The sequence below is a fragment of the Artibeus jamaicensis genome, unplaced genomic scaffold, assembly GCF_021234435.1.
Source record: "Artibeus jamaicensis isolate MK-2021 breed Jamaican fruit bat unplaced genomic scaffold, CSHL_Jam_final contig_233, whole genome shotgun sequence".
Lineage (NCBI taxonomy): Eukaryota > Metazoa > Chordata > Mammalia > Chiroptera > Phyllostomidae > Artibeus > Artibeus jamaicensis.
This window is the reverse complement of record NW_026521486.1, coordinates 32168363-32192946: the sequence shown is the minus strand read 5'-3', so window position 1 is coordinate 32192946 and position 24584 is coordinate 32168363. Positions and strand designations below refer to the sequence as shown.

General features: G+C 34.0%; 1 protein-coding gene across 1 annotated transcript in view; it reads right to left on the bottom strand.

Annotated features, from left to right (window-relative positions):
• Positions 1–728: 728 nt before the first annotated feature.
• ETNK1 (ethanolamine kinase 1) overlaps positions 729–24584 on the bottom strand; it is a 90441-nt gene continuing 66585 nt past the window's right edge. Inside the window, exons 8-11 of the mRNA XM_053661410.1 lie at positions 22464–22547; positions 20540–20700; positions 6810–6883; positions 729–6280 (exon numbers count right to left, since the gene is read on the bottom strand). Of these exons, the coding sequence (XP_053517385.1) occupies positions 6208–6280; positions 6810–6883; positions 20540–20700; positions 22464–22547 (392 nt within the window). The 3' untranslated portion in view covers positions 729–6207. The remainder of the gene's footprint in view (positions 6281–6809; positions 6884–20539; positions 20701–22463; positions 22548–24584) is intronic.

Genomic DNA, 24584 nt, shown 5'->3' with positions numbered 1-24584 from the left:
GAGACCAACTAGAGAAATTGCAGTACAGAACTCAGAATGCTTGACTCATGATCTTGTGTTAAATTAAAATAATATAGAAAAAACCCCTGTTATGTCAAAGAGTAGTTTTAGACTGATTTTTCCTTTGGGATATTGTGGTTTGGTCAAGGGGACAAAGCTGCTAATCCAATGGAACTGACAAATTTTTAGATAAATGCTGTTTCCTGAACAATATTAATGATGGCTACTTTAAGTGTTAATTTCTGGTGTAAGTCAGCGATGCTTGGCTTGGGTTTTATTGACATTTATACAATATTATGAGAAAAACAATTACAGATTTTGACTGAAACTCATCTAGAGATGAAAACTTTTTTACCGCTGTTTCAATGTTAGGAACATATATTCAAAAACATACACTGGGTAGAGAGAGCCTGAAAAGCCACTGCAATGCTCGATTCTAGGAACACTAAACTCTGGAAATCAGTAGCAGTTACCAAAGTACCTACATACCTCTCTAAATTGAGACTCAACTAAGTAAAAAACAAATTATGCAGAAGTATGTGGTAAAAAAATGATTCTCTAACTTCCAAAACCCTTAGACACAATATTATCAAATCAGAGAGTTAGAAACTAAACGATCATTTCAAATATATAGTTATACACTAACTTTAAAAAGTCTTGTTTTTCCACAAAAGAACCACAAAAATGAGTTGAAGTGACAAGATTTATGGATACAACTAGAATTCAACTTTAATGTTACAACCAATTTATTTACAGAATATAAATCTCTTCAAGATACATTCCTTCATTTAAATCAATGGTAAAAGGCCTTACTCAACAGAAATAGAGCCAAACATCAGTTATATTTAAACAGAAATACAAACAGCTTCACTAAAAGTTTATGAACATAGAGGAAAAACATATTTTTACTTAAGCAGGTATATGAATGAGGCTGTTTTTCATTTTCTTCACTGGCAACCCCATTTTATCCACAGAACAAATTTTACTTAAATTAACAGCAGTAAAAATTAAAATTTAAATATGAAAATATGCAACAAAAACCAGGAAGTATCTTCATTTCCAAACAGATGAGCAAGTTCTCAGACGCTCAGACACGTTCTGAGGCATGTCAGAACGCCTGCGTCCGAAGTTGCACTCACGTGAGAGGTATCGATGCATGTTCAGTGCTGAGACTGTCTGCAGCACCTTACAGTATATACAAAGCAGCATTATACTACTAAGGTTCACATCTGATAAACACAAACTGAAGCTTTATGCCCATTCCCCAATTTAACATACAACTAATGCAATGACAATTACTGTTTTCTTCTGAAACTGAAAAATTAGAATTTAAAAACATGGAATAATGCCATGTCTTCTTCCTTATAATAGTATATTTTAAAATTCAAATACTTCATTATAATGGAAATTTCAGCCAGCTGTACAAAGGCTCTAAATACAATACAGTTAAAAGGGTTCTTCTTTGCAAATTCCATCAATTTATAGTTACTTCAGTACAAATGACAGGAAATGTCCTCAGATTATGGGACAGTGAAAATGTCAGTGTGTCACCACCCAAACTGAAGTAGCAGCACACCAGAGCCCGGCAGCTGGGTCCTCCCACCTCCCCACTGCTGGGTGGGGCGCTCTGCCGGGTCACAAGAGCTGGTTCACAGGGGTATCATCAGACAGATCTTCGCCCAGCTTTGCAAGTTCCTTTGTTAGAGTTTTAAAATTTATCTAATGTAACTATTTAAATCAGCCACTTTTTCTTATTCATCACTAACTAGTTTAAATACAGTATGCAATCTTTTTGTGTAAATATTTTGTGTTTTGTTAAAATGATTAATGGGTATTTATTCCATTAGTGGATAAGATGTAAACAAAAATATGTCTACATGAAGAGTATTTCACACAATGGTTTTTTTTATAACAAAAAATGCTACAGGATTCATAATGAACACATTTTATTTTAACTTGTTGCTTGTTAATTGATAACATCAGTAGCATAAGTAGTGCATAGGGAAAAAGAAAGCAGATTTTAGGACAAAAACCTATGAAAAACTTTAATTTTGGATGCCCAACACAAATAGGTATTCTCTATAAGCACTATTGTTATTTTTTCCATTGAAATAGTTGAAATTTTCTGTCCATTTCAAATTTATGTTCCAGAAATAAAACTTTTAGTGCAAAAATCTAATTTATTATGTGCTATATCTTACTAATTTCAGTTTTCAAAACTTCAAGTAAGGCCAACCCAAGTATTTTTTTCTATAGTACCATCTTACAGAATAAGCTTCAAAGATGGGGGGACAATTCATTTAAAATAATTGATATGCTTTTCTACCCAAAGACATCAACCCCCAAGCATAACACTAATCACTTAGGCGGCATGAGGGGTGAAAAAAAAAAAAAGGCAGGAAAACAGACTGCAGTATGTAACTACGTTTCCAGTCAAAGGACGGTGCAAAATCTAATGGACTAAAGAAAACTCACAGCAAATCAACTCTGAAATAAGGATAAAGCTGTTTTACCATTTTCCTCTGTGCATAACAATTACTAGTATTCGCCTCTTGTATAAAGTAGTGCAAGTTGCTGCCAATAACAAAACTCTCCTAGCATAAAGCATTGCAAGTTTGTCTACCAACTGACTGTCTCGATCTATCACTTTGGAATGCAGTATAAAATGCTTATTTGAAGGCAATTTACAGCAGAAAATCAAACTGATAGTATTCTCATTTTATATTACAAAGGAATTACAAAATGGTACAGAAGGCTTTGTGTAATGTAAAAAACAAGTACCTATATAATTATTAAAGTGGAGGTTTGTAACTTGTTAACAAAGTGTCCAGGGAACTTTTTTCTTTAATTTTGGAAGCTTGAGAAACACTTATGAAATTAAAATAAATTATTCTTAGTCCAGCAAAAATGAAAATATCAGTCATTATAAGATTACTTATGTTTTTGGGGGTCTTTTTACAATTCCACAATAAACTTTATATTTAGAAAAGCCAACGGAGATATGTTTAGGTTGAACTAGGAGACAGTATTTATCATATCTCTTGTACACACAGGACTTAGATTCACATTGAGATATCAAAAGTTTCGTGTTTTGGTTTTTTTTTTTTGGTAGAAAATGGTTAGGTTAACAACCTTGAAAATAGGAAAGGGATAATACTTCAGTGTACGATTTTTAAGTTATATTTTAATTTGCTTTAGCTTAGAATTGTGGAATGGAGCTCTAACAGTGTATAGTAATTGACCACTTGCAGGAATCTAACTTCACAAAAACTAATGAACAACTAAAGATGAAGAGAAGTATTATTAGGCACTGAGAGGCTAAATAAATAAGTACTAACATTAACAAAAACTGATAAACCCTATTTCCAGTTCCTATTGTTATCCCACTGTGTAGCCAGAACTGCTGGCTATTTCCAGTCTAAAACCAAAGAACTAGATTAGTTCCTTACAGAAAAATTTCTACAAAAGGGAAGAGAATGCAAAACAATACACAATCTCATATGCAAGATACAATTCACACTAATTTACAAATTTTTATTTACACTGTTTTATATACATTCCAGGCAGACCTAGTTGATGAGTTTTGTGCTCATATCGATCTCAAATGATCACATGAATAGTATGATCTACTGCCACATCTCTTTGACTTCCAGAAAATGGTAGTAGTATGCAGTCAGAAGAGGGAAAACAACGTTACTGGTCAGTAAGATCTAACAAGTATGTAAGGAACAACGAGGAAAAAATCGTGGAATTTTGCTTGTTAAAGCATCCAGGCCACTATGGTCTATTGACTAACAATGAGTATACACATGAATGCCACTTCTCTAACAACCATTTCATATTTACACAATGAGCTTACAAGTTGAGTTATTAGGTAAGGCATTCAAGTTCCTTAGCTTAACATAAAAAGGCAACAGATATCTCAAGAAGCCACGGGATAATTTTAGAGGGACGTTTTTCCTTTAGAATGTCCTAAATGGTTAACAAAAAAGAGAAGCAATTTGAACCCTATTAAGAACCTGTAGCATGATCCCCCCCGCAAAACCTGTACTGAAGTGGGAGCACCACAACATCCAAAACCTAACCAAAGAGTCAGGGAACTATCTTAAATATCTGATTATGTCCCCAAGATCCAGTGGATACTCTCCTAGGGATAAAGTGAGAGCCTTTATTCCCCTTTACATTCACTTCTACATGAATCTTTCTGAAATGCTTATTATAGTAGTGTCACAGCTAGCAGCTATGCACAGTCTACCAGCAATGGCTCAGTGAATCTCTATTCAAAATAGTTTGAAGAGTAAGGTAGTAAAATGATCTTCTCTCCTCCCATAGTACATACTGTTGCACTTTAAGAAGTTGGAAAGCAAAAAAAAAAAAAAAAAAAAAAAAAATCAAGAGTATTACATATTTTTCATTGTTCTAAGAAAATATTCCAACCACAGATAAAAATCCCACCAAAAACAATTTTTCAAGTATATTCTAACGTTATATAAACAGTTATTGAATTGATTCCATTCATTCAATTAGGGAAAATTCTATTGATTCTACAATAATGTGGTTTATAAAAACAGAAGTGAACATTTGTAACATTGGGGAGGTAGAAAACAAACCTTGGTCTAACATTGTTATATATACAGACAGATTTTAAGATTCCATTTATGTAACTAGAATTTACCATTTAAAATGGCCTTTAAGTGTTTCTACTTTATTACCTTTAAACATCTTGAGATAATCCAAGTATTTTAAAGCACTTATTTGAAAATAAGTCATTTGGAATAATACATCAGACTCCCCAGAAGATTTCTCAGAGGATAAATTTGTAGTGGCATATTCTGAATATGCAGATCCATTAAGCCAACTTTGTACATGGGCACTTATGTGACCAAAGTGAAAAGCTTGTCAGACTAATTTTCTAAGTGAAAACAACCATGGCGACTCAACTCCACACAGCAGTCTTCAAAGTTTGACCCCTACTTATCCCAAGGATCTAAGTTCCTTCCATATAATAATCACCATCCTCTCACCCGAAAACAAAACAAAAAATATACAAACAAAATTAAGAGAAATCAAAACTAACGGAGAAGTATTTCAGCTTAATTCACATTTTGTTATATCAGATTTTAAGTGTACAATATCAATGCCTTAAATGTTCCTTATTTAATTCTATTAACCATCTCAACTTATTTCTCTGAACCTACATGTATCAAGCAACTATTTGCTATCATTATAAAGACATGGAGCCAAACTAAAACATGAAACCAAAATGTGAGAAATTAATCTAAAGGGATAAAAAAGAATCAATCTAAATGACATTTTCTTGTTCCCAAGTATTATTAAACAAGTTTCAAAAATTATCAATTGTTCTACTAGCTATTATTTAATAGCAAATACATAAAATATCTCAGTAAGTAAAATAAAACTTTTGGTTAGAAATAATTTGATACACTGAAATCTTAAAAACAAAACTAGTAACTTAAATGACCACACTGAGTACATGAAAACATTAATGAATCCAGATTTTTCGTAACAAAATCACCTTATCTACTCCAGGATTACATAGTAAATATTAATATTTATATGCCAGACTATGTAAGGAGATGAGAATCTAATTCTAAAGTATATCCCCCCAAAACAGAGTTTCCAATATTCAATTCAAAAAGATGTACCACTACCATAGACAGTGAATGCATTTCATCCTCCCAAATTGATGTTTTTCAATGAACGCCCTAAGTTACCTATACCAGTGCCTGGCATTTCAAGACTAAATGATCCATTTTACTTACAGTGCATTAAGATAAAAAAGTTAGAATGAACATCTAGAACATGTAACTAAAATTAAAGTCAAAATTCACTCTGGAACATTTTCATTGCTTACATTTAACAGATGAAATATATGAAAGCAATCAAAGAATCATGTTACACTTATAATAAATAATTCACATATAACAAATTATCAAAAAAAGATTAAACTGACATCTTTATACCTTTTTGTAGATTTAATAAATTTCCAATCTACCACATACTGAAAGCAGTAGGTCTATTTTTGACACCAGTCTATTTAAAAAAACAGATTGGTTGACAGACGCATAATTTGTAAAGCAAGATATCCAAATTAAATTACAGAATTTTAACAAATAATTGGCTTTATGGAATTTCTTAAGAAAAAATTCACAAGCATTGTTCAGCTACTTGAGAGTTATTACATCTTTACTCAGGCATTTTTAATGCAGTAACCTCAGGCTTCATTTTAAAGTATTGGTTAAAACGAACAATTGCATACCTAGTGAGAAAAGAGAATGACAGAATTAGTCAAAGCTGGAAACTTAATCCTCCCTTTATTTCCACTCACTCTTCTAAACTAATGTTTTTAAAGTTTTAAAAAAATTTCAAAGAACATATCTTTAGTTTATTGCACCACCTACTGGACACTTTTCTATTATTAACCATATTTAACAGATTATATCAGATTTCCTCTGACCAATTATTAACTGTATGCAACCTTTATAACATTTGATTGAAAATAATAACTACAATGTTCCCTATGAGTTCTAAATGTTACTTCAAAGAAAATAGAGACAAATACAGGGTCCAGCACCAATAACACCCTCTTTTTTATTACAAAAATCATACCATGTATGTAATTCTGTAACGTAACAATATCACGCTCAAGCACACTATAGGACATTTTAGGTGAAATGTTCACATTAAAAATAAATTATTATACCCATATTATCCTACCAACCACACTCAAGCAGGCCTTACTTCTGTTGCTGGACCCTGTATAATGCATATAGTAAAATTAAACTTACCCAAGGAAATCAAACTCAATGGTGGAATATTTGGCTTGAATCAAAGCCCACAGTCCCCAAAAGAAATGAGAAGCCTAAGGAGAAAGGCAGAAAAACAACTGTAATAATGCATTTCTTTGAAAAATAAACATATTTTTCCCTTTTTCATCAATTCCATAAACAATACTTTCTTGATACTTTTTAATGTAAACTATCTAAAGGAAATATTTAAGTGCACAGTTATCTGGGTGGCCAAAAATCACTTTTGTCTACACCAAAAGACGTTATAATAAATTACTGTCATTTAAAAACTAGAACCCAATTTCTGTAACCTGCTTGTGTAGGCACAGTTGAGTCAGCATCAACACTGGTAGATGTTGGGTGAGTGGTGTTTATTTTTTCAAGTTTTTCTTCTTTTTTTTGTGCCAAGTATTTTTAATGAATATTGCTAACAGGCTCTCTTAAAAATATATTGTAAAAGGACTCAGTTATTTGACATAAAGTTATAAACTAATGAAAATCCCAATCTCAAAACCAAAACACACACACACACACACATATGTATGTGTGTGTGTATATAAGGCACACCAAAATTTTATTAAGTGAAACTTCAGCATTTCTTATAGCCAACTTCACATATATATTTTTATTACTTATAGCAGTTAACAGGTATATTGCCAATCATATGCAAAACAAGAAAACATTAGAGTATGTTTTTTATTGGGTAGTAGTAGAAACTACCTTTTAAAAAAAGGAACTCCAAATATTAAGTTAGTTAATAGGTGGTGTCAAAGAATGCAGCCCAGTATTTGCATAACTCACAGTCCCTATGGGGCCAAGTTCTTCATGGCACCTCCTTTTAGCAGACCCCATTAGTAATCTTAAAGAATGACTTTCAGCCCTGGCTGCTATAGCTCCCTGGGTTGAGCGCAGGCCTGTGAATCAAAGGATGGCAGTTCGATTCCCAGTCAGGGCACATGCCTGGGTTGCAGGCCAGTTCCCATCAGGGGACATGTGAGAGGCAACTATACATTGATGTTTCTCTCCCTCTCTCCTTCCCTTCCCCTCTAAAAATAAAATCTTTAAAAAATATTAAAAAAAAGAATGACTTTTACCCCAAAGTGATTTCTTGCACATCAAAATTATCTACTGTACCACATTTCAAGGGATGATGACAGGTGAGTGTTTATAATGTGCATTTATGAGAAGAGAGATGCACATGCTCAAGTTCTTGATGATCTAAAAAGGATTAAACTTTAAGCTTCAAAGGCCTACTCCTCCTTATGCTCTAACTCATACCATAAATCATTTTCAAATTCCAGATTAGGAAAGCTTAGTCTTCTGTTAAATCTTAGAAAATTTTTTTCAAGTCTAACATACACTAACCTTCAAATATGTTAATTGGTCATTGAAGGTATACTTCCTGGTATGCCTCCAAAAAAGAATACTTAAATAAGACAAATGTTGCAGGGGTAACAAACACCTGAAAATAATTTTTAGTGACCCAACAGTTCTGCATAACCAACCACAACATAAAGCAACATGACTTTATTTAGGTCAGAAAAAAATGGGTCTTAGGACTTAACGGAGAAAACAGATGACTGCAATTAGCTTTAAATAGCTATGTGTGCTTTACAATCAATTCCAGTGAAATAGCATGATATTTTAAGATTCTGATAATACTAATAATTAGGCTTTACTTCCAAAGAAATACTTTAACTAGAAATATTACTAGTTGACCCTAAAAAGATCTCTACTTAAAAACACTGCTGAAAATTATTTACTCAAATACAAGTGGATTTACTTCTGGGCTCTTGATTCTGTTCTATTGGTCTGTGTCTGTTTTTCAGCCAATACCACGATGTTTTGATTATTGTCACTTTGTAGTATAATTCGAAGTCAGGGAGTGTGATGCCTATGGCTTTGTTTATTTTTTTTCCTAAGGACTGCTTTGGTTATTCAGGGTCTTTTGTGGTTCTATACAAATCTAGTTTTTTATTGTTTCTTGTGAATAATGTCACTAGGCCCTGGCCAGGTGGCTCATTTGGTTGGAGTGTTATACCATACACCAAAAGGTTGTGGGTTCCATCCTGGGTTGGGGCATGTACAGGAGACAACAAGTCAATGTTTCCCCCTCTCTCTCTCCCTTCCTCTCTCTCTAAAATCAGTACACATATCCTCAGGTGAGAATTAATTTATGTTAAAAATTGTCATTGGGATTTAGATGGGTCCTGCATTAAATCTATTTATTGCTTTGGGTAATAAGAACAGTTTAATTATGTTGATCCTTCCCAATCCATGAACACAAAATTTCTATTTCATTGTATATATTTCAATCTCTTTTAATAATGCTTTGTAGTTTAAGGATCCAAAAATATAAAATGGAGGAAAAAAAGCCTCTTCAATAAATGGTGTTAGAAAAAACCACATGCAAAAGAATGAAACTAGAATACAGTTTGTCCCCATATACAAAAAGTAACTAAAAATAGATCAAAGACCTAAATATAAGACCTAAAACTACATGGAAGAAAACACTGGTACTAAACTTACAGACCTTGGTCTTGGAGAAGATTTTATCAGTTTGACCCAAAAGGCAAGGGAAGTAAAGGCAAAAATATATGAATGGCACTATATGTTTCTATACAGCAAAACAAATAGCCAACAAAGCAAAAAGCAACCAACTGACTAGGACAAGATATTTGCAAACAGCAGCCTTGAGAAAAGGTTAGTATCTAAAATACACACAAAAAACTCATACAACTTGACACCAAATAAACAATCCAATTTTAAAATGGCAGAGAACCTGAACAGATACTTCTTCCACAAAGACATATGAGGGACGACCCCACCCAAAACAGAATTGTCTTCTGGAGGGCAGGTCCCGTGTAGTACAGGTTTCCCTCACTAGCTGAGTGTTCTGGGAACCCGTCTGTATGACAGAACCAGCAGGCGCTGTGAGAGGCTGCCGCTTGGCTTCAGTGAATTTTTTTTTGAAGACTCTTTCAATGCCTTTGCCCATTTCATGATGGGTGGTTTATGGGTGCACCTGCCCCCACCTCACTGAGTACTCAGCAGTTTTTGAACAGAAATGGCATGACCCTGTACTCACCCTCCCTATTCATCCAATCTGGCCCTAACCAACTAACTTTTGTTTCCCTGGATGAAAGAAATCCTCAAAGGGCAACATTTTGCTGATGTGGAAGAGGTGAAATAAGAACAACAGAAGCACTAAAAGGCATCAAAACCAATGAATTCAAAAACTTTTTGGAGCAATGGAAAATATGTCTCAATAGTTATATTGTATCAAATGAGCCCTGGCTGGTATAGATCAGAGGACTGAGCGAGGGCCTGGGAACCACACGCTCGTGGTTCGATTCCCAGTCAGGGCATATGCCTGGGTTGCAGGCCAGTTCCCAGCAGGGGACTCACTAGAGGCAACCACACATTGATGTTTCTCTCCTTCCCTTTCTCTCTAAAGATAAATAAATAAATAAATAAAAATTAAAATAAAAATAGTTATATTGTATCAAATGGAGACTACTTTGAAGATGACTGCAGTTTAACATGTAAGAATAAATACACAATTTTTTATAAGGTGCGGGTGTTTGGGGGTCCTCCCTCATACAATGACCAACAGATACATGAAAGATGCTCAACTTCCCTATTAGGGAAATGCAAACCAAAACTACAATGAGCTACCACCTCATACCTGTCAGAATGACTATTATCAACAAGACAAGTAATAACAGGTATTGATGAGGTTGTAGAGAAAAAGAAACCCTTATCACTGATGGTGGGAATATAAACGGGTACAGCCATTATGAAAAACTAAATAGAAGTTCCTCAAAAACTTAAGAATAAAGTTAGTATATGACCCAGCAATCACTCTTTGGGTACTTACATGAAAAATTTGAAAACATTTATTTGCAAAGATATATGCACACCTATGTTCATAGCAGCATTATCCATGGTGGCCAAGACATGGAGACAACCACAGTGTCCTCTGATAAATGACTGGATAAAGCAGATGTGGTACATTTGTACAATGGAATACTACTCAGCCATGAGAAAAGATGAAATACTGCCATTTGCAACAACATGGATACACTTTGAGATTATCATGCTAAGCAACATAAGTCAGGGAGAGAATCATATTTCATTCATTCATATGTGGGACATAAAACTGAAAGCAACAAATGAACAAGTAAGAAAAACAAACAAAAACTCATAGACAACAGCAGTATGGTGGTTACCAGAGGGAAGGGAGTGGGGAGTTGTAAAGGGTAAAGGGGGTCAAATATATAGTGATACAAGATCATGTGACTTTGGGTGATGTACACACTATGCAATACACAAATTATGTATCACAAAACTATACACTTGAAACCTAAATAATCTTATTAACCAATGTCACACCAATAAATTTAATTGAAAGTACGTTGCTAATAAAAATCTTTATTTGAAATATACTATTGTACTTCGTTATACTGTATCACAGGATGTAGAACTTCCCATCAATACAAGTATAAAAAAGAATACACAATGTAGTAAGGAGTGAAAAGCTAAAGTCATATGCATGGAAAACATACTGGTTTAGAAGAAAAGGGCTGAGCTCTGGAGTGAAACTGCAAAAATTCCTAGCTGTGTGGCTTTGAAGAATTTAACTTCTCTGTACCTTTGTTTCCTTATGTATAAAATGCAAGTGTGATATTATGCTTTATAATAAGAAATATATATTTGGTCTTCATCTACTGTTCCTATCTCATACTGTCCCCAAATCCTTAGGATTTACTGAACATAAGTGAAATAGAAGCATCTTCAATTATAATATTTGGTCTTTTGTCACAGATTGCTGAATAATTCTGGAGCCACAAAAGTGAAAGGAGTATCTTGTAACTCATAATGAGCCCTTTATAACCACACCTAAATTTATGACAATGAGGTGACTTCTGGAAAGCCCCTAAGGATGAGTGCTGGTTGCCAGGGGAAGCTACCAAGTGATTTGAGGACTGAAATTTTAGCCCCACCACCTCCCAACCTTCAGAGGGGAGAAAAGGGACTATAGATTGAGTTCAGTCATCAATGACCAATGACTTGATGTTGCTTATATAACGGAGCCTTTATAGAAAGGGCAGAGGAGGGGGTTAGAGGAGCTTCCAGGTTGGTGAACACACAGACACACTAGGAGGTTGGTGCACCTCAAAGTCCAGGGGAACAGAAGTTCCTGCATTCAGGACTCTTACCCTTCTGGACCTTGCCCCATGTACCTCTTAATCTAGCTATTCTTAATCTAGCTAATCTAAAACAACAGGATATCCTTTATATCATCCTTTATAATAAACTAGTAAGCATATATAAATGTTTCTAGGTTCTGTTGGCCCCTTTAACAAATTAATCAAAGCGAAGGAGGGAGATGTGGAACTTACAGACAGTAAGTAAGAAGCACAGGCAGTAACAACCTGAACTTGCAATGGGCATCCAAAGGAAGAAGGTGGGGCAGGAGTAGACACAGTCTTGTGGGACTGAACCCTTAACCTGTGGGATCTGACACTATCTCCATGTAGATATGGTCAGAACTGAGTTAAGTTTATAGGATACCCAGCCAGCCACTGTCTGCTCAGAAGCAGAAAATTGCCTGATGATGTGGAAAAACACATTCAGAGTAGGTAATGTCAATGTTATCCACATCTGGCATACAACAAACATTCAATAAAATGTTAATTATTATTGTATGAAATTAGAATGATAAAAACAATGTTTTCAAAAATGGCTAGCTTTTTACCTAAAGAAGTATCTTACATATATTGAGAAGTGAATTATGAGATAAGATGCCTTTTTTCTCTTTAAAACAAACCACTGGTTCTCCAACTGGTCCATGCATCCATGAAAGGTTCCTAGGACCCAAAACTATTTTTGTAATAACGCTAACATGTTACACTTGCCTTTTTGACTATGTTAACATTTGCACTGATGGTTCAAAAACAATGGCAGACAAAGCTACTAGTACCTTAACATCAGTCAAGGCGGTGGTACCAAACTAGCATTATCCTATTCTTCATCACCACATACTCAAGAGCAAAAAGTCAGTCTCACTAAATAATGTCCTTTACGAAACCTTTAAAGTTATTAATTTTATTAAAAATCTATACCCCTGTGTATATGTTATTCTAATATTCTGTGAAATAATACAGAAAGTACACATAAAGCATAGCTACTAAAACCCAAAACATGAAGGTTATCTCAAGGAAAAGCATTTAAATGGCTTGAGCTGTGGGCTCAACTTGTACATAGTTTTACTTAAAAGAACAGACAAACTAGAGTTATTAGATTTGGGTATTATCTGGCAGACATTTTTCCTATACCAAAAAAACAAAAAACAAAAAATTTCTAAGTACAAAAAAGAAAACTTGTCATTCAATAAAAATAACTGACAATATTTATTGCCAAAGACAGACTTCAAGTATTCAACCTACAATATGAAGTTTGGAAAATTCATACTTGTTCCTGTGAGCCTATCAGCTTATTGATACAACACTTAAAACTTTTCTGATGATACTGGTGGTATTATCAATGAGTGTGATTTTTTGTTATCACATAATAAGGTGTTTCCATATTTGGAAGATCAATATAACTCAATGAGAATCAATATTTCTTAAATAAATGATGTAAAAATTACAAAATCATGAACTGGTAAAAGAACCATTCAAAGTGCAAGATAAATCAATAAATTTTAATGTAATAAAGTACAAAAAGTGAACTGATATATTCAGATTGCACATTGCAACTAACCCAAGAAAACTATCACTTGTTGAGTTTTGGTGAAGTATCAAAGTATCCACACCTGAAAAGGCAAAATACTCTTCTTTTTCCAACAACATGTGTTAAACAGGATCTCCTTTATACTTCAATCAAATATTGTAACATATAAAATGCAGAAGCCGACATGAAATTCCAGTGTTATTAAATCAGACAGAGATTTGCTAAGTGTTAAGTAATGCCATTCTTCTAATGTTTTGTTTTAGAATATTTTATTTTTCATTTAAAAAGTGTTATGCTAACATGTTTACTGTTTTGTTTAAATATGTATTTAATAAATATTTTGAGTGTTTTAATTCCCAGTATGGTAAATAATGATAATTAACCTATATAATTAAAAGCTCAGAGGTGCTCAAAAATTTTTTGAAATATAAAGGGGGGGTTTGAACCAAGAAGTTTGAAAAATACTACTAGTCTAAATCACGTTAGCATATTTTAAGTGATATACAAGTCAATCTATGGACGGCATCATCATCTCTTTCCAGCAGGCTGCTGCTTAGTGAGAAAGACTAAACTGGGACATTCGCCACCTAAAAATGACATCAAATAAGCTCTACCCACCATTTCAAGCAGCACTGGTAATTGTGTTTCCCAGTTTTCACTCATATAATAAATATGTACAGTATAAATATAGGAAATGGCCCATTTGTTTGCTTTCCCCCAAAATGGCAAAGAAAGAACACTGAAGTCCCAACAAAATAACATTTTGCAATTTACTTATACTATTTCCCTCAGATTTGGAAGTTAACAGTTATGTAAGTCTCTCTATCCAAGGAAATTTTAATTTATAGGCTACCCACTTCTCTTGCAAAGAAAATTCAAAGCTTTATATAGTGAACGAATAACTAAAATAAATTCTCAAACTGTTTTCTGAAAACCCCTATATAATTCTAATGTTTTTCTTAGAAATAATCCAAAGTCTATAAAAATGTACCTAAACACTCCGCAAACCTTTAAAAAAATGTGTATTCTCTATTTGGTTTTATAATGCAAATATGTAGCTACTTTTGTTTGCCGTGTCCTTAACATTAATTATAGTAAACAATAAAAAGTGAAGTCTTAATTTTTAGAAGTCTGATCATGCTGTAAGCAATAAACATTTACTAAGCATATAGTTAAAAACATCTGTATGTGGTCTTAATGTATGTATATGCTCTCTTCTTTGGGACAAGTCATCAAGGAAAAAGGGGTCGTAAAGGAAGGAGTATTTAAGATACATGCATAAAATCAAGAGGAACTGCCAGAAGATTCAGGATAAAGAGTGTTTTAGGTAGGAAGAAATAGCCTATACAAAAGCATACAGGTTTGAAATATCACGGACTATGCAGAAAAGATGACTCTGCTAGAGCAGAAGTGGAATGTGGGAAATAAGGGGTAACTGACAAAATATGTAGATGCTATATGGATTTTATTCTGTAGGTCAGTGGCTATGAACCACTATTGGTCCACGGCGTGTTAGGAACTGGGCTGCAAAACTGGAGGCAAGCTTGAATGTAATGCACTTGAATCATCCCAAAACCATCCCCCCGCCCTCTCTGTGGAAAAATGGTCCTCTACAAAGTCAGTCCCTAATGCCAAAAAGGTTGGGGACCGCTGGTGTAGGTCACAAGGAGCCACAAATTATTGGGCTGGCTAAAATGTTCGTATGATTTTTTTTTCATAAAATAAAAGACATATTTTTCATTTTCACCAATAACTTTGTTGATATGGATATTCTGAGTATATTGGCTATTTCCTATATGGTATAACACTGATTGCTCCCCATGTCTCAATTTGATCACTATCAACTTCAACAAGTCTAACCGACAGTGGAGCATCATCCAGCAATAAATCTCCAGCACGAAACTTCACAAACCACTTCTGACACATTCGATCAGTCACAGCACCTTCGTCATATACTACACAAATCTTAATTTTGTGTGTTGTGTTTCACTTGTTTTTACCTTTCTTGAAATAATGAAACATAAGATACTGACAAATGTTACATATTTTCTTCCATCTTCAATATTAAAATGGCTACACAAAAATTCACTGATTTTGATGTTTTTTTTAAAAATGCACACTGCTATGACAACTGTCATAATATACTCTAACAAAATAATTTCAAATGTAGTTAAAGACAACTACTAGAGCCATCTTATAAAAAAATAAATAAAAAACAAATATTTTGGCCAACCCAACAGGTAAGTGACACATCAGACTAATTACATTCTAGTTATTAGAAGAAGCACTTTTAAAATGTATAGGATGAATTAGAGAAAAAAATCTGGAGGCAAAGAGACCAGTAAAGGCTAACACAGGTGAGACAAAGCCTTAATCAAAAGCCATAAAATTAAGGGAAAAGTGTTGAAATTGAGAGAATTTTAAGAACCAAGAATAACAACTTGAAAATTTTTTACAATGTGAGAAGAGGAGCACAGGAAAGAAAATTCTGTCTTCCCTGGCTCAGACAGCAACTGAATGGATGGTATTTTAATTAAATCAAGATAACAGACAAATTATGGAATAGAAGAAAGAAGGTATAAAATAAAATTCAAGTTTAGACACACTATGGTCAAATACTAGGGACCTGGGATAGAGATGAGCGGTCCTGATCTGGACAAAGGGAGAAAACACAACATGGGATCATTAACAAAAAGAGTAATAAATGCCACAGGACTAGATCACTCAGTGGAAATCTGTAACTAAAAGGATGGGACAGGGCAAAATCAGAACACTCAGAAACACTAACATCTAGGAGGGTTGTGAAAAGAGGAGAAAAACAAAGAGCCAGGGAAGGAAACAGAGTGGGAAAGCACAAAAGAGAACCGAGGAAGAATGGTATCACTGAAGTTAATGAAAGACAAAATTCTAAAATCAATGTAAATAAAAATACTGTCGAACGCTATGAAAAGACCAAGTTTAACCTGGACTTACCAATTATGGCACTATTGGTAATGTTTACCCTATTTTTTTTTTTTTACTAACATTAAGGGAGAAAATAAACTACAGTACTCTAAGGAGTGCATGATAAAGGAGATAAAGATGAGAAAGATGATAAAGGAGAAAGATTAGGATTTACTTTTATTTCACCCTGCTTTTCCAATTAATTACCACTCAAACACCTGAGATTGTGACAGGCATTTACTTAATGACTGATGGGAAGAAATTAAGAGTTGGTAAGAGTTAAACTGGCTAGGTTAAAAAATAAAAGGCCTTGAGAAAGGAAGATGCCTCAAAAGGAGAGTTTATAACCTCACTGAAATGTGTTGGGGGGAGTAAAGCCAAGCGTAAGCATTCTGCTGTATTCTTTCTATTCTGAAGATAGCAAGAAAACTCAACCCACCTCAGAAGAAAAAGGTAAAAAAAAGAAGGGCAAAAGAAACAGGTGAGAGAAGATCAACAGAAATTAAATAATATGAATTCAAACCCAAATTGGCTTAATAAATGGATTTCTGAGGTCTTAATGAGAAAGAACTCAGAGCATAACAGACTCATCCTGTGAAACTTATGTGAAAACTAAGAATATGTAAATTCTGAGGACATACTAAATGAAAAATAAATATTATTTAAAAGGTATTGATTGAAGTTTTATGTCCCTACAAGTGCTCATTATCCTTTTTCTATAAGACCTACTGGATCTTCTATTTCACAAATATTTGCTACACACTTCATAAATACAATTTTTTAAAGACTCAGGTTAAGTTTTCTTCCAATACTAATTTGCTAAGAATTTTAAATAGGGACATGTATTAATCCAAAAAGAGCCATTTTTACATTTTTTTTTAATTTTTTTTTAAATTTATTTTTTAAAATTGATTATGCTGTTACAGTTGTTCTATTCCCCCCTTCATTCCCCTCCACCCTGCCCCCCATCCCCACCATTACCCCCCTTTAGTTTATGTCCATGTGTCCCAAGTCCTTTAGGTTCTATATTTCCCATGCTATTCTTGCCCCCCCCCATCTATTTTCTATCTACTGTCTATGCTACTTATTTTCTGTACCTCCTCCCCCCATCTCCTCCTCCCACTCCCCTGTTGCTAACCCTCCTTGAGATCTTCATTTCTATGTTTCCACTCCTGATCTAGCTGTTCTTTTAGTTTGCTTTCGTTTTAGGTGTGGTTGTTAATAACTGTGAGCTTGTTGTTCTTTCACTGTTCATGTTTCTTTAACTTCTTTTTCTTAGATAAGTCCCTTTAACATTTCATATAATAAGGGCTTGGTGATGATGAACTCCTTGAATTTGATCTTATCTGAGAAGCATCTTATCTGTCCTTCCATTCTAAATGAAAGTTTTGCTGGATAGAGCAATCTTGGTTGTAGGTCTTTAGATTTCATGACTTGGAATATTTCTTTCCAGCCCCTTCTTGCCTGTAAGGTCTCTTTTGAGAAATCTGCTGACAGTCTGATGGGGACTCCTTTGTAGGTGATTGTCCCCTTAGCTCTTGCTGCTTCTAGGATTCTCTCCTTCATTTTAATTTTGGCTAATGTAATTATGATATGCCTTGGTGTGTTTCTTCTTGAGTCCAACTTTTTTGGTACTCTCTGAGCTTCTTGGATTTCTTGGAAGTCTATTTCCTTTGCCAGATTGGGGAAATTTTCTTTTATTATTTGTTCAAATAATTTTTCCACTGGTGGTTGTGTCTTTCCCCCTTCTGGTACCCCTATAATTCGGATATTGGAGCGTTTAAAGATGTCCTGGAGGTTCCTAAGACTCTCCTCATTTCTTTGAATTCTTGCTCCTTGACTCTTTTCTGTTTGGCCATTATTTGCTTTCTTCTGGGCCACTTCATTGAATTGAGTCCCAGTTTCCTTTTCATCTCTATGGGTTTTCTGTGGAATTCCATTCATTTCCTTTAGTTTAGCCTTCATATGTTTCTCTAATTTGTGGCTATAATCAACCAGATCTGTTAGGAACCTGATGACCAGTGTTTTAAACTGTGCGTCTGAGAGTTTTGCTATTTCTTCGTCGCTTAGATTTATCTCTGGGGCTCTGAGGTCTTTCTGCGACATTTTTGGTCTGTTCTGGCCCTTTAAGCGGGAGAAGCGGCGCCTTGGACTCCCAGGTCGCTGGGTTGTGACGCTGTATGTGGGGGCGTGGTCAGAGCGGGGATATGGCGGCGCCCTCTACTGCCGCAAGCCACGGGGACCGCCGGCCCGGTCCAAGCGCCCACTCCCTCGCCTGTCCGCTCGCCCACAGATAGGCAACCGCAGTCAACACGCAGCCCTGCCTCCCCACTGTCTCCTCAGCAGTCGCTCACCCGGTGGGTTGCTAGGTCCAATCCTGGGTCCAATCCTGGGTTTGGAACCCGTGCGTCTGGATTCGCGCGTCTGGATTCCGCGCCTGGGTCCATCCGACCGGAGTCCTGTGCAACCCCTCACGAGACGCCGGTTTCGCCCCTTACCGGTCGGGCTGAAGAATTTGTTGTTACCGGACTTCCAAAAAGTTCAATTTTCCGTGTTCTGGTTGTGTTTTCTGATGCTCTTATTTAGTTGTCCCTAAACTTGGTTGTGTGAGAAGGTACGGCGCATCCATCTATACCTCCATCTTGGCGGAAGTCCCTCCCATTTTTACATTTTATCTGCCCTTCTAAATGATAAGCACTTTGAAGGAATGCATTATTTTTTAGTCCTTTTTTAACTCCAATCTATCAGACCTAGAGTGACAGTAAGTACTGGAAATCTGATTAATGAAAACCTATAAAAACTACTTGGTCCCCAAACCCGAAGTAACTGTTTTCCATACACACACACATACATACACACATCCCACAGTATCCAAAGATGTAAATACCATCAAAAGTTCATAAGGAAACACAAGTTATCATTCTAATAGTAAACAGTGGGTTACTGACCAAGAATTTATAAGCTATGTAAAGTTTATGTGGAAATTAATAAACTCAATGCTTTAGGAATAATTTAATTTCTTCAAATAGGTGTATGTAAAAAAATACAGACTATAGTAATAACGATATTCTTCATGTTAATATAGAAATTGGCTAAATAAAAGTACTACATTGATTCTTAAGTTCATTAAATGACCTCATGAGAAACACTGTATTCTGTACTTTGAGACTGTGTGTGAATAGAGAGCAGGCATCCTAGGACCAGCTGAAGAGCGTGCCATTAATTTAGCAAACAGTTCTACTGAAAACAGATCCAGAACAGCGGGTAAAGTCCCATTTCAGCACACTCTCTTACTTGAGATGCATTCTAAATGGCCCTGGGGAAATACTGCTCTTAAGACAATGGAAGCAATGCATGTGTGAGACACCAACAGCATCTATTCATACATAATACACAGAGAAATTCCCCATGTCAACTATACAGAATTACATTAACACTAAAAAGAACTACAATAACTTCAATCTAGTATTCAATTTAATTGTGTAACATCTTATCTGAAAGCTCAATCTTATGGATTCCATAATTCTAAAAAAAATTTAAATCAACTAGTTTAAGAACTGGATCTTTACAAGAATATGGCATTAACACATCAAAGAAACCAGAAAAAAATTACTTATCAGAAGAAGGTGAAGAACACAAAATACTGCTAAGTTTTGATAATATAATTCTACTGGTTCATCCAATATACTTTTCTCATATTAACATTAAGATGTAATGATTAATGTATTGTGGAAAACCTCATTTCCCATAAATCTGTCCTTGATTGTGCTTTTCATAACATAAAGATGGAATCCATTCATTAAATAAATAATTACTGAGCATCTACCATGTGGCCAGGCACTGTTGTTCTAGGGGTTAAAAATTGTAGTTGTGAGTGAAACAAAATCTTTGTCCTAAAAAATACTGTAATAGAAGAACTGTAAACAATCGTATTTTGTGATTATTTTGAACAAAAATTCACAAAATTCAAAATAAGAAACTGTTTACAAAAATTTAAAAGGTTTTTGAAATTGTATAAAAGTTCTTCTGTTGTTTACACTTAAACTTACCAATGCAAACTGATTGACCTGAATGAAGAGTATTTCTACCTCCTTTTCAGTAACTTCAGTCCCAAAGCCTTTATATTCTTTGTAGGCTTCAAGGTAAGAACGCAGCCACTGGCTCTGTAGTTCTCTACCTGGATAGAGACTGTAGTCTACGTCACTCACACCTAAAGTGAAAAGAGTGCAATGATGGCTTTAAAAACACATTCTCTTATGAATACTTTAATAATTCTTACCACCTACATAATTTTCCAGAAAAAAATAAAACATTTGGCTGAAATACTAGATTTAATTAGCATTTATTAAAATAAGCCAGTCAATAATAATGTGTCACAACTTAAATCTGAATGCACAATATAGTTGATTACCATAATCAATTCTCATTGCTTCAATTTTTTCTCAAAGTGTGAAGCTAAAACTACTTGCATCAGAAGCATCAAATCTTCATTTTAATAAACAGCCCAGAAGATTCTTGTGCACAATAGTATTTACAGCATTTCTTAAAACTATGGCTCTAAAATGTTCCTGACCATTACTTATAGGGTAAGAAATACATTTTATAATGAAACCTTACACGCACATCTGATATTAAGTTTCACAAACCATTATTTACCCTAACTATACATTCCAACTCTGATATTTTCTAGTTCTTTTCTGGCCATTGCTTTAAAATAATTACCCCACAAATTTGATTTCATCATCTGCAGTTCACAAAAGTTAACCTAGAAGATAAAGTGCATACTATTTTGCCTAGCATTCAGGGTTCTTAAGTTGGTCAAACTTCACTTCTCTTGTCTTATAACCTTCTATTCTCCTTCATGAATTTAATATCCTACAAAAATAAGTATACTCACCTTCAAATTTTCTTCCTCCTTCTTGCAGTACCCTCCTTTCTCTTTTATTGCACATGCAAATGCTACCTTACTCTCAAGTGTTAGCTTAATATTTTCTACATAAAATCATATTAAGATCAGTGGAGTTTCCTCTCATATACACAGCAGTGACTACCTTTAATACTAACATGGTGACATTTCATTATATAAACTGCTGCTTTCCCTTCCCAAAGAGATATGGAAATATGTATAGCACATATGTAGAGACATAGCACATATACATAAACTTAGTGTATGGAAATTACTGAATACATGTAAACTGAAACTTTCCACTTTTTTCCCAGCCTGGTAACCTAAAGTATAAGAAAATACATGAATGCATGCATGTATACAAATACAAATACAAATTTGGCAATGTAAAATTCCTACTAGGTGTAAACCATCCAGGGGCACTTCCTATTCTTTAGTTTTAAAGCATTCATGTTTCTGTATACAGTTATAAAATATATGTTAAATTAATTCCACTTACATTTAAAAAACTAAAATTTTCTACCTTTTGGTAGTAATATATTAATTTTCAAGGGCAAAAATGACCAGCTTTTCAATTATTCATAGCCAAAGACAAAAAAGAAAAATTTTGCAAGCTTTTTAGCTAACCAACATTCCAAAAGTCCAAGATTACAATGGAAATAGCAAAGGCTTATAAATGATAAAAAAAAAAAAAACTGGTTTCAAATCAGAGTTCTCTATGTTATTGTGACTTTGGTAAGTTACTTCCCTCATCTGTATACTGAGAATATTACCTAATAAAATTGTTGTGGAGAAAAATAAGGTGAGATGAGATTTGTAAAGCACCTTGCATTGTATTAAGTCTTAATAGAAGCCACAACAATTACTTATTTTCCTTAAGAAATTAAATTAAGGAGTAAGTCCCCTCTGTCCTCTAAGTAATAAAAAACAGAACAAAGGTCAGGAAGAAATTATAAAAATTTTGCTCCTATTTTCAGTTTATTTATTTTAAAGAAAAAGAAAGGAATTCTAAAAGTATCTTATCAAAGTTAGATATGATATGCCATTATTTAAGCCCTGAATTTTACCTGCAAATTCATTGAAATGATTTCCAATATCATATGCCAGGTAGTTGTATCCAGAGTATTCATAATCAATGAACTGTACATTACCTATGTGAGACACAAAAACAAAGACATAAGAAATCATATATAAGATCAGAAAATCCCTAAGCTGTTTGTAATTAAATAGCTTCCAATATTGTTATTCATAATCAATGAACTGTACATCACCTATGTGAGACACAAAAACAAAGACATAAGAAATCATATATAAGATCAGAAAATCCCTAATCTAGCTGTAATTAAACAGCTTGCAATATTTTGTCTCATTGTACTAGCTTGGTTATATGCACTTCTGAGACAATACAGGGTAAGGCTGTGAATTTTATGGCAATGAGCTTTACAAAATTCAAATTATGTATCTTAGTCAACAGCTTCTTCATGAACATTAATGTCCACTATAATCAAAAAAGGTCAAAATATTGTATAGTCATTCTCCAATTTCAAACATAAGCAAAATGTCTCTCACCACATGGGGGCATCAGTTACTTAAAAAAAATTAAAGTTTAATTAGAAAAGAATACTATCTTTGGAAATTGTTAATAATTAAGCAATTTTAACAAAAAATTAATCTATGATACTTCAACAGTGAATTAACAAGCTAATCTACATATATGAATCAAATATAAGCTCTGAAAGATCTGAATTCTGTGAATCATGAGTGCATTATAACACTTGCTGATCAACTCAGTATCCCTAATTAAAGAATGTAGTTGCAATCAACCTCTTACATTTCTCTGGAATGCCACATAACTAAGGTTTCCAACAGCATGCTTGACCAGTGAAAGTGGTTGCTTTATTGTTCTTTTTTTTAAAGCAAGGGTACATACACTGAGTGCTAAAGAAGATTTTTGGCTCAACAAACAAGAGAGACAAGAGAAAAAGTTGAGCATCAAAACTGGTCACTGTCTATACCAGGAATCAAAAACACAAAGGCTTACGAGGGCCAACAGTTGAAATGAATACATAAACAGAGATGCTGTAAAAATAGTTTCTAAGCTCTAATTGTGAAAATGAATAGCATATGCCTAGTTAGTTAGTTACACTGTCTTTTGAAGACAAATCATACTAAGGCAAAAAAAACTATGGTCTTATACACAGTCAATTCAGAAAAAAAATCTTTTGAACTATAATGTCTTGTTAGATATACATGTTTAATTTAGGGATGCATGTTAATCTTATTTAATCTCAGAAAAACAGAATTTATGAAAAATGTCATGGAAAATGAAGTATTTTGCATAAAAGTAACATTTTAATGTAACTGCAACTAACACATAATTCTAAACTTACATAATAGTCAGGTCTAGAATAAAATAACTGAGAATCATGAAAGTATGAAATCCCAGTTATTAAAATCTATATGCATAGTGACAAAATAAAGATAAGATTTTAAAATGCTGGTAACTACAATAAATTACTGGTGGCAATTCAACCATCACAAGTATCATAGTGTTAAATTCACACACCAAAAAAATCCCATGGAAAGTCTTATAAAGTTAACCAAATCACTTCACTAAATCGCAGAGCGGGAAGTCAGAATGTGTTTTTACTTTTCTTTCTAGATACCTCTGAGAATAAGAGAGTGAAGGCCACCATCATGAGAAAACACTTTGCAGCTATGAAAGAAATTTCATTGTCAAAGATGATTTAATTACCAGGAGAATTACAAATGTTATGTGAAAGATACCAAATAGTAAATGTAGTAATCCAAATTGTTAAAATATGCTTAAAGAGAGAGGAAAAACAAATAATACGTAAGGGGAAAAAAGATAATGGCTTTTGGTTTCATTACCAGTGAAAGACAAGTGATCCTTTTCCCCTTATATTTTAAACTCTTTACAATTAACAATACTTTAAAGAGGGGAAAAAATGATAGTTTAAAAAGATTAAGATGAATTCTCTAAACAAAACTGTAAATAGACAAAAGACTTAAAAACAATTATTTGGGAGATACCTATCCCCTACTTGGTCACCAAGAAATCAGGATTCAAGACTTACCAAGTTGCACAACTGAACTAACCAAACGGTTTTAATGCAAAGATGTTTTAATGGCAGCTGTTGATTGTTTTAAACCTTAAACATAAATTC